Source organism: Ranitomeya variabilis, chromosome 6 (assembly GCF_051348905.1).
Source record: "Ranitomeya variabilis isolate aRanVar5 chromosome 6, aRanVar5.hap1, whole genome shotgun sequence".
NCBI classification, from domain to species: domain Eukaryota; kingdom Metazoa; phylum Chordata; class Amphibia; order Anura; family Dendrobatidae; genus Ranitomeya; species Ranitomeya variabilis.
Window position 1 is genome coordinate 73,778,299 of NC_135237.1, and position 19,703 is coordinate 73,798,001.

At 43.1% G+C, this 19,703-nt stretch overlaps 1 protein-coding gene across 6 annotated transcripts in view; it reads left to right on the forward strand.

Moving 5' to 3' along the window:
- PRKAG2 (protein kinase AMP-activated non-catalytic subunit gamma 2) overlaps positions 1-16,657 on the forward strand; it is a 329,489-nt gene extending 312,832 nt beyond the window's left edge. For all 6 annotated transcript variants that reach the window (XM_077268648.1, XM_077268649.1, XM_077268650.1 and 3 more), the window contains 6 exons: positions 624-750; positions 9,419-9,584; positions 10,661-10,698; positions 11,811-11,957; positions 14,045-14,138; positions 15,607-16,657. In XM_077268648.1, coding sequence (XP_077124763.1) covers positions 624-750; positions 9,419-9,584; positions 10,661-10,698; positions 11,811-11,957; positions 14,045-14,138; positions 15,607-15,638 — 604 coding nt within the window. In that variant the 3' untranslated portion in view covers positions 15,639-16,657. The remainder of the gene's footprint in view (positions 1-623; positions 751-9,418; positions 9,585-10,660; positions 10,699-11,810; positions 11,958-14,044; positions 14,139-15,606) is intronic.
- The last annotated feature ends 3,046 nt before the right edge of the window (positions 16,658-19,703 follow it).

The window sequence follows — 19,703 nt, forward strand, 5'->3', positions numbered from 1 at the left end:
TATTTTTGTGATATCGGAACTCTGTATCGGAATTCCGATACAGCAAATATCGGCCGACACCAGATACTTGCGGTATCGAAATGCTCAACACTATGAGTGAGTGATCGGATATAGGGAGTAAAGGAAAGTTCGGAGTCGATTATGACCCCAAGACAGCGGGCATGCTGCTTGGGAGTTATGGTTGAACCCTCCAGGGTAATTTCGATGTTTGGTAGAGTGAGGTTAGTAGAAGGGAGAAACACAAGAAGTTCCGTTTTTGGAGAGATTAAGTTTCAGGTAGAGGGAGGACATGATGGAGAAATAAAAATATATCACAGTTCCTACTGCCTCAGGTGGAACATGACCGCTGCGATCTATCCGCAGCCCCTGATTGGCTGCAATATTTGTTGCGGTCAGTATTTGTTGGTCAGTATTTGTTTTTTGCTGTCGTTTTTTTTTTTTTTTTTTCACCATCAGCCCATTTTTTTTCACCATCAGCCCATTTGTAAAGTAATAAAATGTGTTGGATAATTCCTTGTTTGCACACTCCATAGAGCTGTGTAATTGTTAGTGTGTTCTCTATCCCATAACGCAGCGCGTTGTCCTCGCCTGTGATGTAATGTCCGTGTTTCTTTCCCACGCAGCCTATATGATTCTGTGTATTCACTCATCAAGAACAAAATCCACAGATTACCAGTAATCGACCCAGTCAGCGGGAATGCACTTTATATTCTTACCCACAAGCGAATCCTCAAGTTTCTTCAGCTTTTTGTAAGTAAAGCAGAAACCTTCCTCTCCTTTTGCTACTGTCGATTTATAAGTGGGAACCATCTGCGGTGATGGCTGGATACGTCATCAGTCTGGACACATGGCTTTAGCTCAGCTGGATATCTCCCTGCGCTCTCAGACTTGGTGATAAATGCCCTGGGAATCCACTGCAACTCCAGAAAAAGTTTGGGCACCCGTGAAGATGAAATGATCTCTAAAAGGCCTAAAGTTAAAGATGACATATTTTCTTTGTATCTTAGGCAAAAAAAATATAAATACATTTTCATCTTTTACATTTAAAAAATTACAAACGGGAAAACGGGCTAAGGCCAAAGTTTAAGCACCATGTATAGTTAGTACCTAGTAGCACCCCCTTTTTATAGTATTGCAGGAGTCTTTCAACTCCTTGTTTTGAAGGATTTTCATCCATTCTTCCTTGGAAAATTCTCCCAGTTCTGTGAGATTCCTGGGATGTCTCGCATGCACTGCTATTTTGAGGTCTAGCCACAGATTTTCAATGTTCAGATCAGGGGACTGTGAGGGCCATTGTAAAACCTTCAGCTTGCTCCTTTTGAGGTAGTCTATTGTGGATTTTGACGTGTGTTTAGGATCATTATTCATTTGTAGAAGCCATGCTCTTTTCAACGTCTGCTTTTTTTTTGTTGGCTCTATCCAAGACTGCGTGCCGATACTGCCTGCACGCGGCAGCTTGACACACTCCAAGAGGGGCGTCTGTCACCGGCCGGGACGGAACCCCTACTATTTAGGAATTATTTCCTTTTTCCTCGTTTTGGAACTTTTTTGGTGAAGATGACACATTTTATTGAATAGTGAATTACGCATAACCAGTATCTGCATATCACAAGGACCTTCCTCATTTGGGACCATCATCCCTACGTTATCTTCCTATGCAGAGATAATTTAATGCTTATTTTCTACTTGGCTTTGTACTATTATCATTGTTCCTTTTTCAGATTTTATAGATTTATTCCTACACCTGGGTGGAAAATTTTTTGTTTGTACTTTCCGGTTTCTTAGCGAAATAATTATTATTTTTTTTTTGTACATTTCATAACTTTCCCAAATTCTTATGAAAACCTTTACACCACATCCTGCATTGTACTGCTGTACCCAATGTATTATAGATTTTAGGAGTCTGAGTCAGTCCATTGTATACTGACTCCTACTTCACCAAAATGGACTCGGACTCCGACTTCACAGCCCTGCTTCTGACGCTGATTGTTTCAAAGGAAATATACCATCTCTAACTTTAGGCCTTTTAGAGGTAATTTGATCATCAACTTGCTTAACTACTCACAACATCAGTCATTTTGACCAGGGGTGCCCAGACTTTTAGATGCCACTGTAACTACTGTATATTGCTAGTGAAGTGTATTTAACAAAGTGACTCAACTTTTACCCAGGTAATTCACTGTTTGTAACCTGTATTATAGCCCAGAGCTGCATTTTATAATTCTCCCAGTGCTATTAGAAACAACGTGTTTATTTGAAGGGCTCACTAACTGTTGGCTTGGCTCATAACCATGTAGGAGGAAAAAGCTTCTCAGTATCATGAATATTGTGACATCGCATATGACATCATCCTCCATAAATTATAAGCTATGAAATTGTCATTCTAACATGGCGTAATGTATTTGGCACTGGTGTGAGAAGACCTAACTCTTATGTGCCATGCGATCTGGAAGATTTGAGATTTTTCATGAGCACTTTATTTTCCCCTTTTATCATTTTGATATATAAGAATCCATCCTGGTTTTTTGTTTTGTGTTGCGTGTATTATTTTATTTATTTTTTTTCAGCTGACCTAACATGGGGGACATTTAAAGATGCAATCAAGTGATTATTACTTTTTCACCAAACCTGTTTATCTCCCACACTTTGCACTGTGCTTTTATATACAGCAGATTTCCTTTTAAGCCTCCATCTTGAGAATATATAAATATGTATGTATGTACAAAAGTATTGACACCCCTGCAATTCTGTCAGATAATACTCAGTTTCTTCCTGAAAATGATTGCAAACACAAATTCTTTGGTATTATTATCTTCATTTAATTTGTCTTAAATGAAAAAAACACACAAATAATTGTTCTAAAGGCAAATTGGATATAATTCCACACCAAACATAAAAAAGGGGGTGGACGAAAGTATTGGCACTGTTCGAAAAATCCTGTGATGCTTCTCTAATTTGTGTAATTAGCAGCACCTGTAACTTACCTGTGGCACCTAACAGGTGTTGGCAATAACTAAATCACATTTGCAGCCAGTTGACATGGATTAAAGTTGACTCAACCTCTGTCCTGTGTCCTTGTATGCACCACATTGAGCATGGAGAAAAGAAAGAAGACCAAAGAACTGTCTGAGGACTTGAGAAACCAAATTGTGAGGAAGCATGAGCAATCTCAAGGCTACAAGTCCATCTCCAAAGACCTGAATGTTCCTGTGTCTACCGTGCGCAGTGTCATCAAGAAGTTTAAAGCCCATGGCACTGTGGCTAACCTCCCTAGATGTGGATGGAAAAGAAAAATTGACAAGAGATTTCAACACAAGATTGTGCGGATGTTGGATAAAGAACCTCGACTAACATCCAAACAAGTTCAAGCTGCCCTGCAGTCCGAGGGTACAACAGTGTCAACCCGTACTATCCGTCAGTGTCTGAATGAAAAGGGACTGTATGGTAGGAGACCCAGGAAGACCCCACTTCTTACCCCGAGACATAAAAAAGCCAGGCTGGAGTTTGCCAAAATTTACCTGAAAACGTTTTGGAAGAATGTTCTCTGGTCAGATGAGACAAAAGTAGAGCTTTTTGGGCAAAGGCATCAACATAGAGTTTACAGGAGAAAAAAAGAGGCATTCAAAGAAAAGAACACGGTCCCTAAAGTCAAACATGGTGGAGGTTCCCTGATGTTTTGAGGTTGCTTTGCTGCCTCTGCCATTGGACTGCTTGACTGTGTGCATGGCATTATGAAGTCTGAAGACTACCAACAAATTTTGCAGCATAAAGTAGGGCCCAGTGTGAGAAAGTGGAGTCTCCCTCAGAGGTCATGGGTCTTCCAGCAGGACAATGACCCAAAACACACTTCAAAAAGCACTAGAAAATGTTTTGAGAGAAAGCACTGGAGACTTCTAAGGTGGCCAGCAATGAGTCCAGACCTGAATCCCATAGAACACCTGTGGAGAGATCTAAAAAATGGCAGTTTGGAGAAGGCACCCTTCAAATATCAGGGACCTGGAGCAGTTTGCCAAAGAAGAATGGTCTAAAATTCCAGCAGAGCATTGTAAGAAACTCATTGATGGTTACCGGAAGCGGTTGGTTGCAGTTATTTTGGCTAAAGGTTGTGCAACCAAGTATTAGGCTGAGGGTGCCAATACTTTTGTCTGGCCCATTTTTGGAGTTTTGTGTGAAATGATCAATGTTTTGCTTTTTGCTTCATTCTCTTTTGTGTTTTTTCATTTAAGACAAATTAAATGAAGATAATAATAACAAAGAATTTGTGTTTGCAATCATTTTCAGGAAGAAACTGCGTATTATCTAACAGAATTGCAGGGGTGTGAATACTTTTGGCCATGTCTCTCTCTCGATCGATCTGGAGACAATACTGATTATCCTTCTAAGTAAGATAAATGATTAGGATGCACTTTGATTTCCTTCATTATGTCTGTGAAACAGGAGATGTATAATCATAATCAGTAACTGCAATAGGAGTTTGTTTTAATGAGGAGAAATCCTAAACATCAACCCATATTGGTAACTGTTACTTAACAAGTAATTACCGTATTTTCCGCTTTGTAAGACGCACTTTTATTTCCCCCAAATTGGGGGGGAAATGGGGGTGCGTCTTACAATCGGAATAGTGAATAAAATAGGGGAAAAGTAGAAAATATTTCTTACTGAGGGGCTGGCGGTGGCTGCGGAGCGGCTGGCGGTGGCTGTGGAGCGGGCTGGTAGTAAGCAGGGTCACCGGTGGGGCAATGGAGCAGGCCTGGAGCTGGGGGATGGCGGCGCTGTCATCTCCGGTGTGCGGTGGTGCGCGGGCGGCATAATGCTGGCCGGCGCCATTGCACTTCCGGAATTCTGAATCCGGAGTTTCCGGTTTCTAGATTGCGGGCCATTGCCTGTGTCTACCACACAGGACTTCAAGAAAATGGCCACCGAACCAGCGCATGCGCAGATAAAGCTCGCTGTTACTGAGCTCTCGATCTGCGCATGCGCTGCAGTAGACAGGAAAATACCGGTAGCTGGCAGCAGGGAAAGTTCTGGGCTCTGCTGCACACGGAGTCCTAAAGCAGAGGAGGGAGAGAAGCATGATTCTCCTCCTCCTTTGCAGGGAGAGATATTGATTGGTGGAGGGAACTGTTGCTGAGCTGTCTCCACCAATCAGATATCTTATCCCTGCAATGTATAGTGTAACACTTATTATTTACACTAGTCCGAGATCCGTGGGAGAGGTGAGCACACATTGAAGTTTATAAATCACAACCCCCATCATACCTCAGAATATACTGTACCAATGGGTGTATTTTGATGGATGATGGGGGTTGCAGCCATATGTAGTGTAACAGATCCCCCATAACTGCATCATCAGCAGATTCCCATAACAGTGCGTCACCACAGATCCCCCATAAGTGTGTCATCCGCAGATCCCCATAACAGTGCGTCACTCACAGATCCCCCATAAGTGTGTCATCCGCAGATCCCCATAACAGTGCGTCACCACAGATCCCCATAAGTGTCATCCACAGATCCCCATAACAGTACGTCATCGGCAGATCCCCATAACAGTGTGTCACCACAGATCCCCATAATAGTGTGTCATCTGCAGATCCCCCATAACAGTGTGTCATCCACAGATCCCCATAACAATGCGTCATTCACAGATCCCCATAAAAGTGTCATCCGCAGATCCCCCATAACAGTGTGTCATCTGCAGATCCCCATAACAGTGTGTCACCACAGACCCCCCATAAGTGTCTTCCGCAGATTCCCCATAACAGTGCATCATCCACAGATCTCCCATAACAGTGTCATCCGCAGATCCCCATAACAGTGCATCATCCACAGATCCCCATAACAATGCGTCATCCACAGATCCCCATAAAAGTGTCATCCGCAGATCCCCCATAACAGTGTGTCATCTGCAGATCCCCATAAGTGTCACCCGCAGATCCCCCATAACAGTGTCATCCGCAGATCCCCATAACAGTGCGTCACCACAGATCCCCATAACAGTATCATCCGCTGATCCCCATAACAGTGTCACCACAGATCCCCATAACAGTGTGTCATCCGCAGATCCCCATAACAGTGTGTCATCCACAGATCCCCCATAACAGTGCGTCATCCACAGATCCCCATAACAATGTGTCATCCACAGATCCCCATAAAAGTGTCATCCGCAGATCCCCCATAACAGTGTGTCATCTGCAGATCCCCATAAGTGTGTCACCACAGATCCCCCATAACAGTGTGTCATCCGCAGATCCCCATAACAGTGCATCATCCACAGATCCCCCATAACAGTGCGTCATCCACAGATCCCCATAACAATGCGTCATCCACAGATCCCCATAAGTGTGTCATCCGCAGATCCCCATAACAGTGCATCATCACAGATTCCCATAATAGTGTGTCATCCGCAGATCCCCATAACAGTGCGTCACCACAGATCCCCATAACAGTATCATCCGCTGATTCCCATAAGTGTCACCACAGATCCCCATAACAGTATGTCATCCGCAGATCCCCATAACAGTGCGTCACCACAGATCCCCATAACAGTGTGTCATCCACAGATCCCCCATAACAGTGTGTCATCCACAGATCCCCATAACAATGTGTCATCCGCAGATCCCCATAACAGTGCATCACCACAGATCCCCATAACAGTGAGTCATCCGCAGATCTCTCAATAAGTGTGTACCCTGCGGATTCCCCATACCAGTGCGTCACCACAGATCCCCCATAATAGTGTCATCCGCAGATCCCCCATAACAATGCATCACCACAGATCCCCCATAACAATGTTTTTCATTCATCATAGGTGTAGAAAAAGACATGGGCTACACATCTAAAATCATAAGTTGATCTAGGCAAAATGAAACTGAACATGAGGTTCTTAGTTTAACAATCTGATTAGACTACCGTATATGAAGCCGCTAGCACATGACGGCAAACCTTAGTGAGCAAAAATATGCGGAACCCCTCTTACAGTCTCCAGCCTTGCAGCATGGGTGCTGTGGGGCACCAGGTACCAACCCTGCTGGTTCATTGTCGCTGTGGTTGGCACATTACTCCACACATTTAAGGCTACAGTATGGTATTTAACGTTATTGGCACACTGAGATTTGCCGTGACTTGGCAGTAGGCTTTATAAGTCTGATCATAATGTTAAAGTAAAAACTTCTTGTTCAGCTGAATACAGTATATTTTTGCCTAACACCACTAGATCAACTTGTGATTTTTGGATGTGCAGCCCATGTCTTTTATACAGCAATAATACCGTGTTCATTCATGCTCTCAATCGCAATGCCCCCATAACTATGAAGGACAGAGCTGACAGTTGTTTCACTACTTTATTTTGTTGCAGAAAAATACCGTACAGTTGGCTGCTGCATATTGCACATTTTTGAAGAATGTCAAAGCAGAAAAGGCATGCATATAAAATTCCCTTTAAACTGGAGGTTATAAAATACGCTGAAGAGCATGGGAACAGAGCAGCAGAGAGACATTTCGGACCGCCTCCAACTGAAAAAATGATAAGAGAGTGGAGGAAACAGGAGGATGAGCTGCAAAAAGTGGAAAAAAGCAGATCTGGTCTTCGTAGGCGTGGTGCAAAGTGGCCAGAGCTAGATGTGGACGTAAAAGAGTGGATCATAGGCCACAGAAATAATGGCCTTTCAGTCTCAACGAAAATGATCATATGCGAAGCCAAGCGGATTGCTGCTGAGAAAGGCATCAATGAATTCACTGGATCACCATCATGGTGCTTCAGATTTATGAAGAGATGTGGCCTTGCTATGCGTACCAAAACAAGAATTGCGCAAAAAATGCCACAAGAATATGAAGCTAAGATTCTGTCTTTCCACAAGTTTGTAATTGACAGCAGAAAGAAAAATGGATATGAATTAGGCCAAATTGGGAATATGGATGAAGTCCCTCTAACATTTGACGTGCCATCCAACAGAACTGTTGAGGCAAAGGGTTCAAAAACCGTAACGGTAAAAACTGCAGGACATGAAAAAAACCACTACACAGTTGTGTTGTCCTGCTGTGCCGATGGCACGAAACTGCCACCAATGTTAATTTTTAAAAGAAAGAACATGCCCAAAGAAGCTATCCCACGAGGAGTTGTTGTGCACGTTCACGAGAAAGGATGGATGGACGAGAATGGAATGAGATTGTGGGTTGATAAAGTGTGGTCCAAACGTCCTGGAGGACTTCTGAAAAAAACAGCCCTGTTAGTGCTAGACCAGTTCAGGGCACATATTAGTGAAAACACAAAAAAAGTGTTTAAAGAACAGAAAACCCATCTTGCGGTAATTCCAGGGGGGCTTACCAGCCAGCTGCAACCTCTCGATGTTTCTATAAACAAGCCGTTTAAAGTCTACATGCGAGAAGAGTGGAATAAATGGATGGCTGCTGGCAATCATGACCTGACACCAACTGGACGCATGAAGAGGCCCACTATCACTCAAGTTTGTGAGTGGGTGAAGACATCATGGCAATCAGTAAAGGATGAAACGGTTATACGTTCATTCAAAAAATGTGGGATTAGCAATGCCTTAGATGGCACCGAAGATGGTATGCTATATGAGGACAGTGAAGAAAGTGACACTAATGACTGTGTGGACCTGAGCTTCCTAAACTCTGACAGCAGTGATGAGGAATTCCTGGGATTCACTGACTAGAACATTATGGTGCCTGAGGATTAAAGTTTCTCCTCACTTGTTAGCCAGAACATGGCTTTTGTCGTTACTTACGGTACATGGGACTGTTCTTACATGTTACCCACAATGCTGCTGTTGACTGCTGTTGAGTCTACTATGTTAAAATAATATTTTGCTATTTAATTAAAGTTTTTTGCACACTATTTGGCTCAAAATATTTTTTTTCTTATTTTTCTCCTCTAAAGCCTAGGTGCGTCTTATAATCAGGTGCGTCTTATAAAGCGAAAAATACGGTATATAGTAATGTTCGTACCATAATCTCATTCACCTAAGTGGACAGTTATTTAAATTAATAAAAATAAATGTTCTTGGCATTAAATATAGGAGTACGCATAGTTGACCTTTTTATTGTCCTGAGCTATGATATTGAGGACCACATTTACAGGGGCTCTTGTGTTGCATGTGTCCTTTTCCCAGGCCAGCAATGTTCACAAAAAGGCATACTCCTAATAAACTAACCTGCCTTGGTGAGAGCTTGGTCAGATTAATGAATCTCCAAAAAGTTGGCTATGAATTTGTCAGGGATAAATTTACTAATGTGGAATACATTTTTGCAGTTGGGCTGTTTAAACTCCTGCACCTTACTCTTTAGGGTTCTCTCCAATGCCCGGTCTTCTTTCTTAACATCGAGATATAATTTATCTTCCTCTTTTCATTCTTTGACACACTTGATCTGTTAATGGGCAATTGGTTTCTCGTTACAGGTGTCAGAAATGCCAAAGCCTGCCTTCATGAAGCAAAACCTAGAGGAGCTTGGGATAGGAACATACCACAACATTGCCTTCATACATCCCCACACTCCCATCATCAAAGCTTTGAATATATTTGTAGAACGACGAGTTTCTGCGTTGCCGGTTGTGGATGAGTCAGGTACGATCTCATTAGCATGTTCTTGTTATTATACTATTGTCATATTAATTGTAGGAGTCTCTTCTCATTTGTCATCCACTTTAGGCTTTGTAAATCGCCTCTCCTTGTTGGTGGTATATTTTGCTACCATTCTATTAGAAATAAAAAAAAATAACTGAATAGAAATTTGTTTTAAATGCGGAGAGACTTTATATTTTTTCAAAAATATCCTTTTATAGACTTGGGTTATTAGTGCTTGTAGTGACAGGTCCAATGCCCGAGGCTGCATTGCTGGTCCGCGTAGTCATCATCATTCACATCGATGTGCAATATTGATACAAAACATACCAAGGCCAAATACCCAGCAAAACAGATTCCTGATTTTGAGCGTTTTGTGCAGTAATACCGCGTTCACATCTTTGCTTGTATTTTAGCCTACAATGGGGAAGAATGGGTTAATCCTGCGCTGCCTGGACAAGAGCTGTTAAATAGTTGTTGAATGTTTCTGCCTCGTTATAGGGACAGAAAACTGAAAAAGATGGCCGTGTAGTACCCATCACATGATGACTAGGACTCTATCATGTTTCCATCATTTTACCTGCTTTTTAAACAGCATTTGAGATGGAGCGTCTGATGCAAATGTGAACATTGCCTTAGTTGTCACTGATTCTTAGTGCAGGTTTTTTTAGTAGATTTTTCTGCAGTATTAAATCTGTCAGAAGTTTGAAAATTATTTTCCTCCTTCCCAAAGGTCTTACTTTTCATTTCTTACAATGAACTAACAATAAGGCTTGTTTCACACTTTGGATTGGGCAATTTCCCCTGACCTGAAATAACAGCCCCATAGATTCCCATGAGGTTGTTCGGGTCAGGGGTCCCGTGGCCGAGCCAGACATCAGGGGACGTACCCAGACTTTAAGTTCTGGACGTTCACCTTACACCTAAAACAGTAATTATGGCCCAGCCTGTACAGGACCAAACAGAATAGTAACCATGCGAACACGGAGTCAATCTTCATAGTATTGTTCAGCAAGACATCTTAGATTTGCCTCTATAACAATTTATTTATTTTATTTATTTTTTTTAATTCATTTCAGGGAAAGTAGTGGATATTTATTCCAAATTTGATGTCATTGTAAGTATACACCTCTTTTATAAAAAATTATATATTATGATTTTTTTTTTTTTTTTTTTTCACATTTCTGCGGTCAGGCTTAATCCTATACTTTTCTGGGTTAATGTACTCTTTATAAAGTCAGTTAGCTGGTTTCCTATACACTGTAGGCGCAGTCCTTACTTATCACTCACTTTTCTCATTTATGAATCCTGCTGGATAGCGCCCGAAGTTGGGCTAAATTCTTAAAGTAGCACTTCTGGAAACTCTCCCTTTAACGTCCAGTGCATGGTTTGGGGGCTTTGCCTGGCAGTGCAGTGTTAATTGTCACTGCCTTATAGGAATCCATATACACTGTTATTTGAGGTAATCTTATTCAAGTAGCAGAATTGTTAGCGGGGATAGCCCCTACTTGGACAACCCCCTTCTTAAATGCCGAGTCCCCCAAGTAAGATCAGAGCAGCTTATACCCTGCACTTGCGGTGTCCACACTGGGCCTCTTGGCGCTCGCAGGACTGGCTGCAGCGCTTACGTGACATAAGTCAGTGGCCGCTGATCACCCATATTCTGTCAGAGCAGAATTTCACTCAGATAAAATGGTAAAGGCTGCAGGCAGTCGGTGACCACTGGCTGCAGCGGTCACGTAACTAGACGTGTGTCCGCTCACGTCCATATTGGGCCAATGATGTCATGGCTACTGATGCCCGGCGATCATGCCCCGGTCTCGGTAGGTATCGGAAGACGTGACGTCCCCGGCCCTGCTCGCCTCCTGACATGGATGTAAGTAGTGCTGGAGTAACCATGTACATTCCCAGCATCTCCACCACACGGTAAACAAATAACACGGTGCCCATTGTAACTGGTGGGCTTTCCATGGAAGTTACCAATGGTGCGGGGCCTCCAGAGGCCAAACGATATCTTAATCTCTACAGTGACTCAGGGTAATTAAAGGGGAAGCTGAGCTCGGCCCGCAGCTGTCTGTCACTGCCATAGTGACTGTTGTGTATGACTACAGGGGGCCCGTGTTTGGAGGGTCTCCCACTGGTTCATGTGTGTTATATACAATGGGCGTATTATACAGTCATTTATAATTAATCGTACTTTTAGTTGACGGATGCATGTTTCATTTTCAGAACCTCGCTGCTGAGAAAACCTATAACAACTTGGACATCACGGTGACACAGGCGCTGGAACACCGCTCACAGTATTTCGAGGGTGTAGTAAAATGCAATAAGCTAGAAACACTGGAGACTATAGTGGACCGAATAGTCAGAGCAGAGGTAAGGATTGCACCGCTTGTCCTCATAGGGTTAATGGTGAATGGTCTCCGAATATGTAAATGACAGCAAACCCTATACAGCTCTGCTGTCTGAAAGGGGGAAAAGGGATTTTTTTTTTTTTAGGTGTCAGCAGGCTGGTTTGTCATACTGCACAGTGAACGCCATAAATGCTATGGTGCACTGACATGGTTATCACCCCACGCAACCTAAAATGAAGAAGGACATTATCTGAGGAACATCCATAGGCGCTCACAGAAAAAAAGCAGTCATACTTGGCAATACCTTGTCACTATACCAGTATACAGCAGGATGCGGACAGACCCTGGTGATGTAAAGTGGAGGTAGCGGAGACAATGGACAACCGCTCACACACCTGGCATTCTTGGAGGGTGGCTCCTTAGGGTTATAGATATCCATAGATAAAGTCTGTATAAGGTGCTAACGAGATGGATACATGTAGTAGCCATGCCGGATCAGAGCCTATTTATTACTACCATACTACTATGCCATATATGTCTGGTAGATGCGGGTCCGACCTCCAATGCCCACACTTTATATCCGGAACAGGGGTTCACTGATTCTTCCATCATTCAAGCAAGTCTAAAACCACCAGTGAGTGGTGACAGCGTGAGTGCAAATCTGTCCATTCATTGCTGCCAAGCCAAAGCTCTGTAGTCGAAACTCCCACCGCAATCACTGGAGAGAGTCGGCACATGCGCGACCACATCTCCACTCACTGGTCAGGCAGAGCAAGGGATAAAGGAACCCCTGATCAGGAGATGGAGGCCTGGGGTCATGTGAATATGCCCAGAGCAAGGGACCAGGGAACCCCCCCATCTGGAGGCATGGGGTCCTATGAATATGCCCAGAGCAAGGAATCGGGGAATCCCCGATACGGAGATGGAGGCGTGGGTTCCTATGAATATGCCCAGAGCAAGGAATCGGGGAATCCCCGATACGGAGATGGAGGCGTGGGTTCCTATGAATATGCCCAGAGCGGGGAATCCACGATACGGAGATGGAGGCGTGGGTTCCTATGAATATGCCCAGAGCAAGGAATCGGGGAATCCACGATATGGAGATGGAGGCGTGGGGTCCCATGAATATTCTTTTATGTCTCTTGTGAGGCAAAACCTCTTAAGTATCTCGAAATTACGCATTTGAAATGGACTGTCAGCACAGGATGACTGTTCAAACCAAGTCCCACTGCTCGGGGCTTCACGGTGGGGTCGAAAATCTATATACACCTTCCCACCTGCTTGTTTTCCCTCAATTTCCCCCACCCCCTTATTTTATTGCCAGCTCTGGCTTCATCGAGCCAGAGAATGGTGGGGAAAAAAACAAGCTTGTTCTGCAAAGGACAAAGCCTCATGTGGCTACTTTAGTGGAAAACTAAGTTCTGACTCTTCAAATAGGGCTGCCTAATAACAAACTTCTGGATTTCAGGGTGCACTTTTTTTGTGTGTGTGATCTTCCAAGACCTTTTTTAATGTTACTAGCATTTCCTGAAGTAGGACCATCATCTGGCTTCCCTGATGTATATAATGTGTGATATCAGATGTGCCCTAATCTGATGGCACCCAAGTCCTTGATCCTGGCAGCTCCCCTTATGGCTTGTGTTCTAAACAGAAGAGCTTTTTTTTGTCAGTATGTTATCATTGCTGTCTATGAATGGGGCTGGCTGTCTCATGGAAATACTTTGGCATCCTTCTGTCACAGCCAATACATAGATTAAGGGCAGTGGCTTTGCTGTGTAAAGGGGCTGGATAACTGTCTCATTTTAATGGCTAGCTAAGCGCCTTTCTGGGTCACAGCCTGTAAATAGATGGAGATTCGGCAGTTATGGAAAAGAGCTAGTCAGCCAGCCCCCTTCAAACAGCAACGAGCTTGTGCCAATACAGGGATAGAAGAGGAGGCTCCCTTCCGTGACTGAACTGCCAGGATTGCAAGAGGGACGATAAAGCTGGTGATATCAAATAAATAAATTGGTAAATGTCAAAATGTTTTGTGCAATATACAACTTCCAATACTAGAATAACCTTGTCATTACCGGTGCGTGTGCTGAGCTGTTGTGACTTGTTTCCTAGGTGCACAGACTGGTGGTTGTGAATGAGGCACATAGCATTGTTGGCATTATCTCGCTCTCGGATATCCTACAGGCGCTGGTGTTGTCTCCTGCAGGTGGGTGAAATGCTTCTCCATTATTACCCAAGCAAAGTAGTGTTTGTAAATTGCACTGACCTGATTGCAGAGACTAAGACTGCATTAGAAAGCTTAAGTTCTTGTGCCAGCTTCTGCAAATTTTCAGACTTGACATGGAACAATTAGGGTGCAACCCAGAATGAACATTTTAGTGTGTTTTTTTTTGTTTGTTTTTTAAATCATCAACCGTGCATGATGTTCGTTAGCGGCTGTGCTTGGTATTACAGCTTGGTCTTTGACTGAGACTGGGCTGCAGGGAGCTACTACACTACAGCATGTACACAGCTATGCCTAGTACCGTAAATCATGAAGGCAACGCCATGTTCCAGACCTTTCAGCCGGCTACTCAGTGGGTGTTGGACTCGCACTAATCTCATTTTATTGACCTAAGCATAAGCTGTTCAAAAGTTTCTTTTTTTCCATGACTCTGATGCTGTCTGAACATCAGGTTATTCTAGAGGGGTGGTCCTTGGGTAAGATGCTTGACATTTTTGTCTAAAGGCCTTCTGCTATGTCTGACAAATGCACCCCTTAATCAATCAGGCGCCTCGTACTTAACCCAGCCCCCTCGATCAAGACCGGTGTGAAAAATGCCAGTCTTCATGAATTTGGTCCTATGGGTAAACCAGACTCTAAGGCTAGTTTCACACATCCATTTTGTTTTCAGGCTAAATCCGGCCAATTTGTAAAAAAAAAAAAACGGATCCGGCGCAAATTGTGAAAAACTGATGCGCCAGATCCGTTATTTAGCTGGATCCGTCCTTCTTTAATGCGCATGGATGAGAGCGAGAGAGCAAGCAAAAAAAAAACAAAAAAAAACATTGCAGTGGATGTTTTGTCCGCCGGAAACGACTATTTGGATGGATCCGGAAAAAAACGGATGAAATGTGTGGCCATCAGGCACAATCCGGCGCTAATACAACTCTATGGGGAAAAAAATGGATCCGGCGTAAAAAAAAAAAAAAATCAGTTTTTTCCAAAAAATGCCGGATTGTGCCTGAAACAAAGCCTGGTGTGTGAAAGTAGCCTTAATGATTGAAGACCTCTTGAGCGAGACTGTCCCTCATCACTGCAAAATTGGTAACAAAGGAGGAGAAGACTTCCACCAATTTGCTCTATTTGGTGGTTGGTGGATGGACAAATATTGGGCACTTTCACAGTCTTATCTGGCCCTTTTGGGTGTATTGCCCACCAAATGGAAGGTCCAAGTGTACATTTCGGTAATGGGGTGACTTTGTGAATTTTCACGTGTGTAGTTGGAGACAGTGTCCTTATAGGCTGCCACCACTTTGCTTATTTATTGGAGGAGTCTCTTAATTTCTGTTTTTCTCAGTTGTCTGGTTATGAGAAACCCTATGTTATGGGCTTTGTGGGATTTTTTTTTTTTTTGTATTAATACAAGATTTAAAGAGTTTAATTTGCTTTTTCTTTTTTTTTTCTCCTGTAGGTGCCAAAAGGAAGGAAAGTGAGGCGGATTGATCCACCTAAACCCATCATCACATTTTCTCAAAGACGAAAAAAAAAAAAAAAACTTGAATGACGTTTTTGTGTCAAACTTTCACCTTGGAAATACTGACTACCATAGAGGGGCAGAGGATTCATATGGGGAAAGGGTTAAGCATTGGAGAGTAACGCACGGCTCGATGGCTTCCTTTTTGTAGCCATTTCTTAATACTGCGCTGCCAGGAGGATATCCGATGGTTATACAGCAGAATATTCGGTTGTTGCCTGGTTATTTTTTTTTTTTTTTTTTTTTTTTTAATACCCCTCTCGCTTGACATATCAAAATGGACGTCTCTTCCTGCCCTCGATCTTCGAGGTTTTTCAGGCGTTTGATGCGAAGGCATGGGCCTAAGCTAGTGTGCAGTGTATATATAATGCAGAAACGTCCCCTGAATGCTATGGAAGTGTTGGTGTAAAAGTTCGCCTCTGTAACGAATATGAACGTTAATGAGAATTGTAAACCAGTGACTGTCTGAGAGACACTTGGAGCAAGGTGCCAAAGACCACCCTAGCACCAAAAGCAGTTACTACCCTCTCCCCTGTCACATTGCTGCCCCCTCTCCAAGCATCGGTTCCTGTGTATCAAATATATGTTTAGGTGTAAAAAAAAATAAAATAAAAACGCAACGTTCCCAAATGCCTGTAGGACCATAAAGAATGTTTTCCTACTTGTGTCCGGGCTGCAGCAATATACGTGTAGATCGCCTCGCTGTGTTCAATTTTCCCTGCTCATCTGAAGGCAAAGATACCTATACTGTAACCTACGTCAACTGACTGATCCTCCGCATCCCATCATTGTGGCGCAGATACAAAGCCGCGTCCATCCCGCAATGATGTCCTTTCTACTAGATAAATGTCCCACAGATGTACGAGACACTGAACAAAAAGTATACCTATCTTTATTTATTTTTTACATACAATTTTAAAAATTGCACCAAATCGGTGAATCCAAAAAAGATTTCACCCTATCAATAAACGTTTGATTGTTTAAAGTGGCTGCACGTCGTTTTATCATTGGGGACATGCTCTGATTTTCTCTTGCAGCTTTACCTACAAAACTGGGATCCTGTACTGTAATGTATGTCGTTCTCATGGGGAGGGAAAAAAAGTGCCAGAGAAGCCCTATCTTTATATATATTTTGTGTGTTGTAATTTTTTTTTTTTTTTATACTTTTTCCCATATGTTTTCCTATGGGTTGGCAAAGAATGTATGTGTATATTTAATTATACGGTCACGGAGAAGAAAGGTGACTGCATTCAGCTTGTAGATAACTTCAGAATGAATCTGTTATGGAGGGTGCACATACTTTACCCGGGGCAATAAAAATAAAAAAAATGCTTTGTTTATTGTAATCTCGATTTGTATAATCTTTGCACCCACTGTGGCTTAAAAAGAATGTATTTCATGTCCTTGGTATAATTTCCCTTTTCTAAGGAATTATTCAGACTTTCATGCACGTATGCAGACCAAAAATTCAAAGAATGGCTGGAAAAATCGTCTCTCCCATAAGAAAATCCACTGCACGGAGACTTGTTATGCCATGAGAGATTTGCAGAAGCAAACGTGAAACTCCAGTGTGAGATTCTTCTGTTTAAAAGACATAACTTTTTATTATGAGAAATATATATATGAAAAGAAGTCACAACTCCACATCCAAAAAATCTTTAAAAAGTTGCAAAGATTAAGGACAGTTGCCTGAAATGTTTGCAAAACTTCCTAAAAACTACATTTTTTTTTTTTTTTTTTTTTTGAAGTTGTGTTTTTTGTTTTTTTTTATTTAATATATTACATATACACTGGGTACGGAAAGTATTCAGACCCATTAAAATTTTTCACTTTGTTTCATTGCAGTCATTTGGTAAATTCAAAAATTGTTGTTTTTTTTCTTTCCTCATTAATGTACACTCTGCACCCCATCTTGACTGAAAAAAACAGAAATGTAGTAATTATTGTAAATTTATTAAAGAGAAATTGAAATATCACATGGTCATAAGTATTCAGACCCTTTGCTCAGTATTGAGTAGAAGCACCTTTTGAGCTAGTACAGCCATGAGTCTTCTTGGGAATGATACTAGTTTTTCACACCTGGATTTGGGGATCTTCTGCCATTCTTCCTTGCAGATCCTCTCCAGTTCCGTCAGGTTGGATGGTGAACATGGGTGGACAGCCATTTTTGGGTCTCTCCAGAGATGGTCAATTGGGTTTAGCTCAGGGCTCTGTCTGGGCCAGTCAAGAATGGTCACAGTTGTTCTGAAGCCACTCCTTTGAAAACTTTATGCCATGCTGATAAAAATAATGACATATTGGGACATACAGTGGGTACGGAAAGTATTCAGAACTCTGTACATTTTTCACTCTGTTTCATTGCAGCCATTTGGTAAATTCAAAAAAGTTCATTTTTTCTTATTAGTGTACACTCTGCACCCCATCTTGACAGAAAAAAAACGGAAATGTAGATTTTTTTTTTGCAAATTTATTAAAAAATAATACCTGAAATATCACATGGACATAAGTATTCAGACCCTTTGCTCAGTATTGAGTAGAAGCACCTTTTGAGCTAGTACAACCACGAGTTTTCTTGGGAATGATGCAACAAGTTTTTCACACCTGGATTTAGGGATCTTCCGCCATTCTTCGTTTCAGATCCTCTCCAGTTTCATCAGGTTGGATGGTGAACGTTGGTGGACAGCCATTTTCAGGTCTCTCCAGAGATGCTCAATTGGGTTTAGGTCAAGGCTCTGGCTGGGCCAGTCAAGAATGGTCACAGAGTTGTTCTGAAGCCACTCCTTTGTTATTTTAGCTGTGTGCTTAGGGTCATTGTCTTGTTGGAAGGTGAACCTTTGGCCAAGTCTGAGGCCCAGAGCACTCTGGAAGAAGTTTTCATCCAGGATATCACTGTACTTTGCTGCATTTGTGTTTCCTTAAATGAACCAGTCATCCTGTCCCTGCAGCTGAAAAACACCCCTCTATAGCATGATACTGCCACCACGTTTCACTGTTGGGATTGTATTGGGCAGGTGATGAGCAGTGCCTGGTTTTCTCCACCCAGGAATTTGAGGCTGGATATTTGCTTCTTCTAAAAAACAAAACAACAGTACCAACGAGAGAGGGGATCTGCCCTTCAAGGACAGTAAACCTTCAAGATAAAAAGGGCGGCTCCTCTCTCCACATCAGTGGTTTCCTGTCCTTGATGGGGGAACCTTCAGTCATCAGGAGCTGCTGGCACAGCAGCAGAAGAAAAGACAAGTTCCCAGACCTGGGCCGGTCGGTTGTGGCAGGGCACCGTCTCTGCTTCTGCCGGCGCCAGAGGTACTGGAAGTGCTGTGGGGGCCTGATAGGGTCTCGGCCATCGGTCGTGCGGTACAGTACTTAAGGGTGGATCGCCGGCCAGGCAGGGGCGCTAGTACAGCTGTGAAGGCACAGCAACCCTGTCTACAGCGCCAGCAGCATCAGAATCTGCAGCCACAGCAGCAGCATTGGGAGCCAGAGCAGCGACCCCCTGATGCCAGTCTCACCAGGATGGAAGTTCTGGACGCTCCAGCAGATAGCACAGGTCACAAGATTCTACGTCAAATCTGCGCAGCTCTACCAGGATGGAAGATTCCATGGTCCCTAAAGGAGACCTTTTGGATGATGTCCTGCCTCCTGTTCCGGTACCCTTTTTTCCTGGAATAAAGCTCCCAGATGGGATGTTGCAATATCCAAGGCGTCAAGAAGTTCTTCCCTCCCCTTTGAGGACTTAGGGTTGTTGAAAGACCCTCTTGCTAGAAAGGTTGACTCCTTCCTTAATGCAACATAGGCGTCATCGGCAGGGGCGCGGAGTCCAATCATTGCAGTAACCTGCACAGCGAGGTCCCTCATGGTCTGAGCACAATAGAAGACCAGCTGGGCGGGAATTCGTCCAATGACTCGATTCTGGCCACGCTCTCAGTAAAAAGGGGAGCAGCAGCCTTTTTAGCAGATGTATCGGCCGACTCGGCCAGACTGGCCACAAGATCTGATGCATTATCTAATGCAGGCAGGACAGCAGTCTGGTTAAA